Source organism: Amphibalanus amphitrite, unplaced genomic scaffold, assembly GCF_019059575.1.
Source record: "Amphibalanus amphitrite isolate SeventyFive unplaced genomic scaffold, NRLGWU_Aamphi_draft 000608F_arrow, whole genome shotgun sequence".
Taxonomy (NCBI): Eukaryota; Metazoa; Arthropoda; class Thecostraca; order Balanomorpha; family Balanidae; genus Amphibalanus; species Amphibalanus amphitrite.
The window spans coordinates 371,464-384,498 of NW_024882102.1; the positions used below are offsets into that span (position 1 = coordinate 371,464).

The 13,035-nt window shown below is 46.1% G+C and overlaps 1 protein-coding gene across 1 annotated transcript in view; it reads left to right on the plus strand.

Moving 5' to 3' along the window:
• The window catches only part of LOC122363173 (protein outspread-like), a 92,550-nt gene that overhangs the window by 58,022 nt on the left and 21,493 nt on the right, over window positions 1-13,035 (plus strand). Inside the window, exon 16 of the mRNA XM_043332133.1 lies at window positions 4,720-4,815. Coding sequence (XP_043188068.1) covers window positions 4,720-4,815 — 96 coding nt within the window. The remainder of the gene's footprint in view (window positions 1-4,719; window positions 4,816-13,035) is intronic.

Sequence of the window (13,035 nt, forward strand, 5' to 3'; positions counted from 1 at the left end):
TGGTCTGAGTGATATCCGGTCGTGACTTGGTGATACGAGTCTTCCGTGATCACAAGATATCCGTTCACAAGTCATTCGAGATCAAGAGTCATCCGTGATCACGACTCACGAGCCATCTGTGATCACGAGAAGATATCCGGTCATGAGTCACGGGTGTTGAAAGGTGGATTCCGACGGATCCCGTTCAGGCGTCGGCTCAAGTGTCTGGACGCCATTGTCTGTGAGAGACCTGTGGTGGCAAGACGTTGTCAGTCGGAGCCAAAGCTTCGGGCTGATGTGACGGACTGACGTGAGGGGGCTATTGTGGAGCTGAAGTGACGTTGTGTGACGTTTTGTGACATCGTGACGTCGCATTATGGCCGGCGTGCCGTGGACACAGCGTGCACCTCTTGTGCCGGCGCATAATCCGAAGGTATGTAGCGAATAGGGCACGAACGTATCTGAACCGCCCCGGGGCCTGGTAGTGACTCTTTCGGGGCTGGTAGTGTGGTGTGGTGTAGGTTGGGTGTTCTGATTTGCTGTTAATCGGAGTGAAAGGCAGCATAAACGTCACGATTAAAGGGATATGGCGTGGCTTAGGAACATTAAACTTCGAACGGCTCTTTATCTTCACGACAAGGTTGAGGCACGAGTCACGAGTGGATTTGAAAGTTCGATTTACATTTACGGACGAGGACCACGAAACGACATGTCACCGAAAACGGTACAGGCGTCAGTTCCCACTTCCCACCCAAAGGACCCGAAGTTCCAAATTTTGATATCGTATTCGAGTCTATCTCTCCAATCCATGCTGTTACTCGTCTCGGCCAGACCTCTCATGCAGAATTGCCAGGTTTTGTTTTCACCTATCTTTACCCTCTCCCATGCTTCCGTTTCACATTCTCTCGTTGCCCGTTCCGTTGCCCGTTGCCCCCCCCCTCCCCCTCCACACGCCACGCCGCTCGCGGGGGAGGGGCGGCAAGCGCTCGACCGTGTCTATATGTCCGGTGCGCCTGTCACGGTTCGTCACAGCTGGTATAGTGGGTGGTTCCGGTGTAACGATTGTTACAGGAAAGGCACGGGTTTGAACAAAAGTTGTGCTATCAAAGCTACGCTACGCCAGCATGCTTCAGCAATTTTCGACTAAATTGCATCATTTTGATATTCTTAGGTATAAAAAAAAATCGCAGCGACGTTTTAATGTGATGCGTTTTAATTTTCTTCCCTTAAAGGGACCCTCCCACCTTCAAAGAAGTTTATGAATTGGCATGAAAGTGATGTCGCTCGGTTCAGAAAGATCGAAAACGAATATCTACCAAATTTCACCGAAAAATATTCACCGGTTTTCAAGATATTAGACTTTTACTTTTGTTTACTTTTTTGGGATCTCCGCTGTTTCTAGCGACTTTATTTTAGAAGTGCGGCGTTTGCGGCAGATGTTGCGCGCAAATAGCATATACCACCGCGTGCTACAAAACGTTTTAGTCAAACATTTAAAAATCGTTAGATATTTGCGCTGACGTCACACATTCAGAGGGGTATTCCTAAGCATTAGCCCCTCTGAATCAAAATGCTGCAATTTTGAAATTCAATATTTCCGATTTAAGGCATTTCTCGATGTTGTGAGTGCCGAAACCGGTAATTGTGAGCCAGGGACCCCATTTTGGCTATCTCAACTCAAATCTAATGTTAAGGTGGGAGGGTCCCTTTAAGTGAATGGCTCAAAATAAGTCAATTGTGAAGGTTCAGTTATCTCCCAGATTCGGTGCTCAGATGGCTAATGCAATTGTAAAACGTTTGTGCATATGTATATCGATGAGTTCCACTGTGCACCAGTAAATTCCTTATTCGTCCCCGTTACATTCCTGAGCGGCGGTGCACAGTGGTTTTGTTCTGGTGCGTTTATCGCCCGTCACCATGCGTTCAAGTGTGCCATATGTTTCGGACTGCTAACCAAGCGTGCTGGTCTTGTCGGCCATTGGTGGCTGCTCATAGCGGATTTGAGAGGTCATGGATGGGTCGGGAGGTGCCGGTTACGCTATTGGGACGACCGAGAGCATGCAGAGGGCACAAGGAATAGGAGTTCGGACAAGTTCAGACCAGTGTTTCCTCTCTCTCTCTCTCTCTCTCTCTCTCTCTCTCTCTCTCTCTCTCTCTCTCTCCTCTCTCTCTCTCTCTCTCTCTCTCTCTCTCTCTCTCTCTCTCTCTCTCTCTCTCTCTCTCTCTCTCTCTCTCTCTCTCTCTCTCTCTCTCTTTCTCTCTCTTTCTCTCTCTCTCTCTCTCTCTCTCTCTCTCTCTCTCTCTCTCTCTCTCTCTCTCTCTCTCTCTCTCTCTCTCTCTCTCTCTCTCTCTCTCTCTCTCTCTCTCTCTCTCTCTCTCTCTCTCTCTCTCTCTCTCTCTCCTTAATCTCTTTCTTCTTCTTGCAGTCGTCAGCTTGTCCGTTTAGGTTATACCCTGACATTCCAACATTGTGTCTCACCTCTCGGGCTTACTCACGTCGAATCGCTTACGTAATACCTCATAAGGTTTCTTTCCCATCTTCTTTTATCCAGTCGTGTGCTCAAAACGCTGTCCGATGCTTATATAACCCGGAATCATTTTGACGTTTTTTCATACTTACTTTTTGAGAGTTGCAACATTTTCATGGATACTTTGTAACGTTTATGACCTTTTCCATGTTAACTTTATGGAGCCTGTGACGTTTTCTGTGGTGAACTTTGCGACGTTTTCCTCGGATTCATTTCGCCTATCACGGTGACACATCTATATCCCCCTCCCTCCATCCATCCAGCTCCAAACCGACCCACCCCACATCTCGTCCCACTCTGGGCCGTTTTCGGCTGTATCGGGAGTAGGTCGGTGGGACGAACAGGTCCGTGCGACCCAGCCGTATGCGCTCTCACGAACCGCTGCCGCCGCCGCCGCTCGTAGCCCCACGGTTTCTCTTTTGTCAGCTGACCGGAACGGGATGGCCCCGAGGCGCCGGCGGCGGTGGCTAAGCGGCGTGGCAGCCGGCGTTGAACGGAAGATATGCTTGGATTGATTTGCTTGTCATTGTAGTTGGTTCGGTTTTATTTGTTTGTTCAATAGTTGGTTTTAACTATCTTTACCGAGTTGCTTGGTTTACCTAACCTGTCATATTTTTTCTTAGCGGTTTGCCATTAAGTGGCACCTACCTTATTTTCCTCAAGTCATCTTTCTCGTCTCTATCTCCTCTCTCTCTCCCCCTCTCTCTCTCTCTCTCCCTCTCTCCCTCTCCCTGTCCCTCTCCCTCTCCCTCTCCCTGTCCCTCTCCCTCTCCCTCTCCTTCTCCCTCTCCCTCCCCCTCCCTCTTCCTCTTTCCGTGCTCTCATCGCCGTCGTCTCTCCGCTCTACGTTGTCATTATCCGGGAAACGATCGGAAACGGTTCTTTCTCGCTGCCTACCAAGCTGCTTCCACCGGTGCATACCGGTACAGTCACGAAAGCATACTGATACCGTCACGAAAATATCCCGCCGGCTACCGCTCAGCCCATTCACAGTTATTGTGAACACCGAAATCTTTACTCGACGCTCGTGTCATCATTATTATCACAACCGGACGATCGCCATTACCAAAATTCGTCCGTCCACTTCCTCCAAATGATCTTCACTACACCGTTATCATTACCAGCGGATGATCACGATTATATCGTAACTATCATCAGGATATGGGCCGATGCGTCTTGGTCAGTACAGTGACCACTGATATGACCGGAAATGGGACTGTAACGGGTCGCTGCTTATCAGTTTCGGTCAGTTGCTGCCGCCGAGATGTACGATAACTACGATATTTTTGTGTGGTGTATTGTGCTGGATTGACAAATACTTACGGTATAATCAATGCCTAATGCAATTTTGATAACATTAGTTTGCGCGATTTGTAGGTTGTAAATACTCTATGGTAAATGAGGCATTGAGGATTCAGCAGTGTGTGCGTACACTCCTATGATATGTGCGATATTTCATGCAGAATGCAGATGAAGTTGAGCCTCTATGACGCTGAGTTAGCTGAAATCCGGCTAAAGTTTATCTCCCTAATCACGCGCTAGGCTAATGAGGCTGTAGGGCGCTCAACGCCATCCCAATTTGGCCCCAGTCCTTCCGCTTTCTCTCTTCTCTTTTCATCCGCTACAGATAAAGTCAGTGGCGTTACGAAAATGTGTCACAGTCATCACGAACTGAGTATCATCGCTATACTGTCACGGTCAAGGAGGCAACCCCCGTGATAGCCGTCATCATCACGCTGGCACCGTTTTGAGATAGGTATGTTTCTGTCATCGGAAGATATCTCCCGTCACACTATCACGGTGTTATCGTCACAGAGACATCACGATGTCACACTGTTATCTTGGTGACAGCGTGACATTAGACATCACGGTGACATCTACGGGTGTACACTGTACAGACATTAAACCATACCTACATTTTATTGAAACTGATGCGTGGCTGTTATTTTATTTATTCATTACCTACCTGTGTACCGAGATTGTTTCATGCCATGTTTAAACGTCGACGTGGCATCAACCCATCTCAAAAGTCATACCTGATCTAAAAAATCATTACGCCTCAACAATGACGAACTCGCACCTAGGTATAGGATCCAACAAGATCACCTATCATACATACCTGGCATCTAAACCTCAGCCGCCTGGCTCCCGAAGTTCGTATATCCGAACCCTCAACCTCTCCGTGCTCTAACAATCGATATTTCCGTTTCAGGAGTCTCTCCGCTCATCTCTGCGCTCGGATAATCTGTACTCGGGCCGACTGGAGGACACCAGGGAACCGTTCACTGCTGGCCTCGACCGGTCCAAGGTACGCTGGGAAGGATGTGGTGCGGTCGAATTGAATACAGTGGATTTGTTGGGAAACATACCGTTACTGATGCCGTTTGGATTCGAGCACATGGGGTGTTGTTGGGTAGTGGCCTAAAGGTAGCGATCAGACATGCCAAAGGAATCGCTCCATCGCAGGCTATCATCAAAGGACAAGAAACGTAAATATCTAAACCTAATAATGATTAGCATTCATTAAAGGGACCCTCCCACCTTCAAAAAAGTTAATGAATTGGCTTTTTTTTTTCTACACCGCCACCCATGAACAGGTGACCAGGAGTGCCCCCTCCCTCTATCCCAGCGACACACAGAACCCTACGTTAACACCAGTGAACTTAAAATGATAAGTCGCGGCACTCCCAGCTAAGAGTAAGGAAAAAAACAAAAAAAAAGCAAAAAACGAGAGTAATATCAGTGGAGAATGCATGCTGTTAATATAGTAGCTTAAGAGAAGCAAAGTAGTCACAACTGAAAACAGTTGGTGACTGCCCTTCTAGCCAGGAACACCCACTGATGCACACTTACACAGGGTATTGTTAGTGGGAGGAAGGGATTAGAGGGAGCACTCATACATACATGGTGGATGGTCGTAGGTAACATTTCTGGTCAAATTCAAGCAAGGTCATTCACTGAGCCTCTGTAAAGCTGTCCAACTAAGCAGAGCTTGTCGTCAGACAGCCCACAGAGGCCAGTTCCGAGGTGGTTGGAGTAGAAAATAATGCAATATAACGAAAATGAGAGGTAACATCAACGAGAGAGGAAAAAAAGACGGAAAGGAATACAGTTGGGAAGGAAAGACGGGCAAGAGAACTACTATCCTACAGTAAGTTTTAATGTTTGACGGCCAGGCGGGCCGCGAGCCCCCGCCCGCACCCCCGGAAAAACATCTTTCCCGAGGGTGCCCCCTAACCACCGCCCGGGCGAGGGGAGCGCCGACCCGACCCGACAGGCCGGCGCCCCGCCCGCCCGGGCGGCCGACCGGTCCCTTTCAAGTGGGACCGGTACCCAGGTTGGCCCGGATGGGTCTTAGGGGCGGGGGCCCAATGCTCGGCAACGCAGGGCTCCGCCACAGGCCAGCGGAGCCCGCTTTTACGTTAATTAGCTTACGCGGTTACCCTGTATGCGTGCATTCATTCCTCCGTAAGTCGTTCACAGCATCCTGTCCACATCCCAATAGACCTATAATTGCTATGGAGTTAGTATTCAGCTATCATAAGCTGCTTCGATGTTTCTTTTATTGTTCTTTTTGATACAGGTTCAGCTCTAATGGATGGGAAATGCGTTGCAATCATTGAGTTCCAAATTCGCGGACCAATCCAGGCTAACGTCTGGGTGCGGTATAATTTGCTTGTAAATGGCTCCATAAAATGTTTTGTGTTTCTGCTTTCTCTATTACCGGGTTGGGCTGGCTGGAAGAGGGAAATGATTGGTAATGGTGATCTCAGATGGATTATATTATACATGAGTGATATGGTTTGCTGTTGGGCAATGTCTTCTAGTTTGAGTAGCTTTAGTTTGGCAAAAATTGGACTACTGTGAGCCAGCCTGGGCTGGTCATCAATAATTCTGATAATCTTTTTTTGAAGGGTGACTAGTTTAAGCATATGCGTTTTTGATGAGTAACCCCAAAGGAGACAGCAGTAGTTAAGGTATGGTAGAACCAAAGCGTTATATAAAAGAAGTCTATGCTTTCTGTTTAGAAAATGCCTGGAGCGACCAATTATACCAATATTCCGGCTTATGATGTTTGATGTGCAATTGATGTGACTTTTCCATTTGAGGTCATTATCGATTAATACACCAAGGTATTTCACTGTTTGTGTTTCTTTAATTGTAATTCCATTCATTTGGATATTAATGGTGGCTTTATCTTTCTGATTGCTGTATATCTGGAAAGAAGTTTTATCCGTGTTCAGAGCTAATTTATTTGTATGGAGCCATTTGCAAATTTTGGGAACTTCCTCATTTAATGTAGACTGCAATTCAGCATAGCTTTTTCCTTGAAATACCAATGTTGTGTCATCTGCATAAAGCAAAGGTTTGAATTTGGTAGAAATATTAGGGAAATCATTAATAAAAAGAATAAAAAGGAGTGGGCCAAGGATAGAGCCTTGGGGCACGCCCACTGCTATTCTTTGCAGGCCAGACATGGTATTGTTGAATTTGACACTTTGATATCTGTTTGTTAAAAAGGAGCTAATAATTGAAAAGAGTTTGTCTGTGATGCCATATGCTTTGAGTTTGTTGCTTAAAATTGAGTGGTCTACTGTGTCAAAAGCCTTTTTTAAATCTAAAAATATGCCACAAGAAATCATGTTTTGCTCAAAGCCCTCAAGCACCATGTTCTGCAGCAGAAGGATGGGCATGTAAGTTGAGTGTCCCGGTCTGAAACCAAATTGATCTGAACTAAGTATATTGTTTTTTTCTAGGTGTGCTGCAACCCTGGTATAAATTACTTTTTCGAGTATTTTAGACATGTAGGGAAGAATACTAATGGGGCGGTAGTTATTCATATGCGTTCTATTACCTGATTTATAAATTGGATTAATCACTGCAATTTTTAGCAATGATGGGAATGTACCAGAGCTGAGACATAGGTTGTAGAAGTGAACAAGATCCTCTAATATTGTTGTGTATGTCAATTTGAATAATTTAGCATTAATGCCATCATAACCAGATCCTACATTCTTCATACCTTTAATGATACTGATAAGCTCTTCTCTACTAATTGGTTGGACAATTCTCGTGTTATTTCTGCAGCTTTCAATAATTGAATGCGAGTGATCACTGTCTCTTCCAAGTCCCTGTTGGATCTTCTTTCCAATGGAACTAAAGAAAGCATTGAAATTTTCAGCTATTTCAGATTCTTTTTCAATAACTGTGTTATTATGTTGGAAAGAAGAGGGGTAATTGTTTTTGGTTTCTTTGCCAACAGTATATTTCATCATAGTATCCCACATTTTTTTGCTTTCATATTTGTGTTTCTCAAGTTCCTCTTCTATGAACTTTTGCTTTGCTTTGCGGATCACATTATTCAATATGTTTCTGTATTTGTTGTATCTATTTTTGTTTTCAATTGTAGGTTCTTTTAATTTGGCCTTGAAGAGACTACATCTATGCTGTATCGAGCTCAATATAGCAGGAGTTATCCAGGGCTTAATGGAACTAGTTTTACGACTTGGTGTATACTGATGACTATACCTATCTATTCCTGATCGGTAAGCTTCAATTAGGGTTTCACAAGCCACTTCAGGATCCCTGACTGTATCAAAATTTAATAAGCGACTGACCAAGTGCTCTTTAAAATCTTGGATTTTGTGGTAGTCAAATACCACAACAGATTCCCTGTTACCTATGTTGTGAATGATCTTATCAGTTTTGATGATTCCAAAAATGGGGAAATGGTCACCTGTATCGTCAATAATAATGCCACTTTTTTCAATAATAGAAAGGTTATTTGTAAATATGTTGTCAATTAATGTTGCAGATAGATCGCTGGCTCTTGTTGGTTTGGATATTATTGGTAAAAAGCTAGAAGATGCAAAATTATTGAAAAATTCAAGAGGTGCCCCACCATGGCTGACATTCAGTAAGTCAGTATTGAAGTCACCACATATGAATGTAGTTTTTTTCTCTATTTTTATCCCTTCCAGCATATCACTCAGCTCGTCAATAAAGGTATTATGGCTAAGGCTGGGAGGTTTGTAAACTTGGGAAATGATAAAGGAAAAATTGTTTTTTAATTCACACTCTACTGTCAAAGACTCTGTGCAGGACATAGTTAAAGGCAGCAGTTGTACTTTTCGTATAACATCATTTTTTATGTAGATTGCAACACCTCCCCCTGCCCCTACTTTTCTACTATCAAAGAATCCTACATAACCATCTAGCAGTCTTCTTTGTTCATTTTCTTTGGATAACCAGGTTTCTGAGACACATATCAATGACCAATCACAGTTTGATTGGTGGAGAAATGTTTCAAATTCAGTAAACTTATCATCTGAAAATATTGACCTGGCATTGATGTGTATAATGCTGAGATGGGTACTTGCATTTTTCACACTTGTTTGAGTGGGACTGTGAGGGATGCTATAATATCTACAGTTTGTTCTGATATTTTCAAATAAATGATACGATTCATTGTTGTCAGATGGACCAATTTGCTGAAAAGGTGAAAATATGTTCTGATCTAGTGACAAAGGGTAGTTGGTGCTAGTTTTCAAGTTCATACAAAAACAAATCAGAAAAATGCACTTGACTACAGGGAATATCAGGAATTGACTGTCCTAATTGAGATTTACCTACTAAGTAAACCACACTGATGGGCCCTGCCCCAGCCCTGCCCCACCTCTGGTCAAGGTCGGCCCAAAAGGCTGCACCGTTAACTCAGGCTGGTCCCAGGGCAGACAGTGCAGTCAACTGTTTTGTTCGCTGTTTACTTTTTGGGGAGTCTAAAGAGAAGAGAAGAAGAATGTTTGTTTGAGTATATAAATTTGTCAAAATGTACAAGAATACAGAGCTAGTACACTTTCAAGCTCTTGATGCAAAAACAGAACATCACCGCTATAGTGCACATAATTTTTAACTAATAGGTATGTATTGAAAATAAGAACTTAAGAAGGTTAGCTTGTTTGGATACATAAGGTTTACATGTGAGGATTAGGAAAATTCAGGAATTGGAGTGTAGTTAAGTTGCAGCAGCTCGTTTACAAGTCCATGCAACATGCAGCTATTTCCATGCCATTATCATTTTCATTATAGGCATTATCCTTATCAATTAGCACAACCTGAGCACCCCAACCCTGAGGGACCACTCCCCACGCCACCGGCTGCCGGACGTTTGCAAAATATTGCTTGATTTCTGAGTAGAAAGATCCCAGATATAAGGGACACTATGGCAGATGTATGTGTCTATGAGTTTTGCACTGCATTATTTGTAGCCAGTAGGCCGATAGGTATTTCTTGCCAGTACAGGGCAATGACTGCTTCAGTGCACTTTTGAGCATTTAGATCGCACCCTAAGGGCACCCCCTCAAGGTTTGTGTAACCCAATGCTGTTACTTGTTTAAATAATCTTGTTTTAGGAGCACCTCCAGTCTCCAGTGATAAGACTTTTAAAACTGCCTTTCTGCCAGGCATGTTGCTTGCTCAGCAACACATTCATCCATCATACTCACATTCATTCCACATGCATCCACGTAGCTCCAATTGCAATGGCAGAGCTAGCCGATGCATGCCTGGAGGGCTCATTGATGTGTTAACGCATATGACTATTATGTATGTACACCCTGAGGGAGGCTCTGGTGCAGGGTGGATGACAGACGGTAGCTGTCCATTAGGGTGGCACTTAGCAATAGGGTGAATTTTATGTTATCCGATTTTTAGGCGTGCGGGTAGTTTTCTGGTTCCATTCCCGTAACAAATAATGTGTGCAAAATGATTTGGAAAAATATTGGTATTTAGGGGTCGCGAATTGCGGCCAAAGTTGACATTTTTGGGAAAAAAATCAACTTTTTGGAAACTATTTTAAACCTATTTGTAATGACATATGTGGTCATTAAGCGTCATTTCCGACGCATTTTGACCTTTATTTGTATAATAATTGTTTATTCCATCACTTCCGGCCGATCGTAGCCAGTCCAGGTCAGGCCAAGACAGGTCTGATCTGGGCTGTTTTACCCATGTCAGGCCTGTTTTGGCCTGCGACCGGTGTCTTCTCACAATGGAGGTCATATCCTCTGATTACGAGTGTGAGGAGTGACCGGTCGCTCCTGTTCCAAAGGGAGGGCGAGCCCCACGGTTCTATCGGTTCTTGAGACATGCTCCTTTTCTGTCAAAGAGAATGTGAAGAAGTTGGAGTCAGCCTATTGCCGGCGGGCGAAAGCAGAGGCAAGAGTGTGCATTGAGCTGCACTGGTTTATTGTGCTTTCGGGATGTTCGTGGGCGCTGCTTCCGACTCTAGTGCCAGTGCCAGCAACAGACTTACCCGGCCGCTGCGGCGCGCACACGGAGGAAACGTCTTTGACGATGGCTACAATGAGAGAGAAACGTCGACTCACACTCCCAAGCGCATGCGGGTGAGCGGACGTCCCCAACAGTGAACTGGCCTCGACCGGGCCAAACTGCCCAACCGTAATGTGTGAAGAACACGTGAGCCTGTTATCAACTGCGGCATGGAACTTAGGATACGACTCCGGCTGAACCGCGAATCCTGAGCCGCGAGAAAAGGAGCGTCGACCGATTCTAGGTCCTGGTGATGGGGAGGGGGAGGGATTGGGGTGGCCAAGCTCCTCGCCGTTCCCAACCTCCCCTCCATCCAAGCACAGGAGGCCATGCTCACAGCGCTGGGGGACTAAGAACTGGAGAAGCGGAACTGCGGCCTTTTGCTTCGACGCCACGACGGCGAAGAGCATGCTGGTGAACGGTACTTTAGCCCTTATCGAGCAGAAGCTGGATCGCCCTGTCCTCCAGCTGGCCTGCCGGCACCACGTGTAAGAGCTGGTCCTAGAGAATGCCTTCTCCACCTGCCCTAGAATCTCGAGCGGCCTCTACATCCGGCTGTTTAAGAGGTTCAAAGGCGGGTTGGAGTTCATACTTCATTGACAGGATCACACCGGTGGCGTTCGCCGCCGACGGCGTTCCGGAGTGGACGAGCTACTGGTCAGCTTCCATCGCTTCCATCGCTGGACTATGCCTAGCTCCGGGAAGACTACCGAAAACTTCTGGAGCTCTGCGTAATTGCTCTCGGTGGAGTTCCAAGCACGGCATCCGTTTCTCCGCATCAGAGTACTCCACTGAGTTAGGTGGATGGCAACGACCATCCGCACTGTGGATGCCTTCCTCTTCAGGGAGCGGCTTCGGCTGACGGAGGCCGAGGCCCAGGTCATCAGACGCTGTGCGCTGTCCTTTGCCTGCAAGTTTGCCGCCGCCGCCGCCTGGTTTGGGACTCTACTGCCACTGCGCCGGCTCTGGACCTGACCTTCGTGAACTCGTTCTATGTTACACCTACCCCGACAAGGAGCTGTCGAAGGCGACAGTCCCGGTCTTCGGCCGTCACCTGTAGTACTTGAGTGATCGGCTGGTGACTCTGGAGCTTTTAGACCCCGACCCTCGGGCTCAATCAAGACATGATGCGGGCAATAGACTTGTAGGAGAGGGAGGACGAGGACCCGCCCCATAAGTCCTTAGTGGACACTATGAACGCCGCTCTCGCGACCGAGACGATGGCGAGCTTCCTCACACCATCGTTCAAAAAGCTCTCAAGGATCCACGACCTGGACGCGGGGCTCATCATCAATGACCTAGGCCACTGGGAGGACAGCAGCTACCAAACCGCAGCTCGTGTAGTCCAGGAGCTGCGGCTGGGTGGTAAAATGACTAAGAAATGCCTTATTATCATCCGATTACAGCGTAAGAGGAAAGTCAGAAACGATTTTAATAATATTGAAATATGCTACCAAAATGTCAATTTTGACCTTGATTCGCGACCTCTAAACATCTATATTTTCCCATGAAATTTTGCCTCCCTTATTTTTTACGTGAATGGAACCGGAAAACCACCCGCACGCATTAAAAAACAAAAATTGATTTTTAAGTGCCACCCTGCTGTCCATGCTCAGCTCAGCACAAGTAATGATGTATCACAGTTGTACAATCTGTGGGTATAAGTGCTGGTGCAATGTGCATCTCATCAGGTCCATTATAGGGCCACCTGTACCAATTTGTCAGGCTACATAGCCACCCCACAGCAGTGCATGTCCAGTCCACTCACAAATGCCAGTGTCAGGGCATTCAGTTATATCAAATAGGTAGCAGGTGGCAGCCGGGGAAGCAACAGAACGGTCCATCCAGATAGGTACCCCGGTTTGTTGAGTATTTTACTTGCTCTTATTTTTTGGACTGCCTTGTCTGGCGAGCTGAGGCAACCACATACTCCTCAAGGTTTGCTGTTCTGCGGGACACTGATCCAGGTGGGATGTTTTGCAGGGTCTGTGACTGCAAGAGGCGTTGAACCTGACGGAGGGGTGCATTGTGGGTGATGGCTTTGATCTCCTCTGGAGTGAACCATGGTTGGATGAGGCTGTAGCGCTTGTCTGTGTCATCTCTAGCCATGATGTTTCCGTTCTTTGTATAGTAGTTGACTATCTCCTTCTTCTTTCTCATTTCCTCCAGAAGTGAAACCATCTTTGCTCTTTTTTCA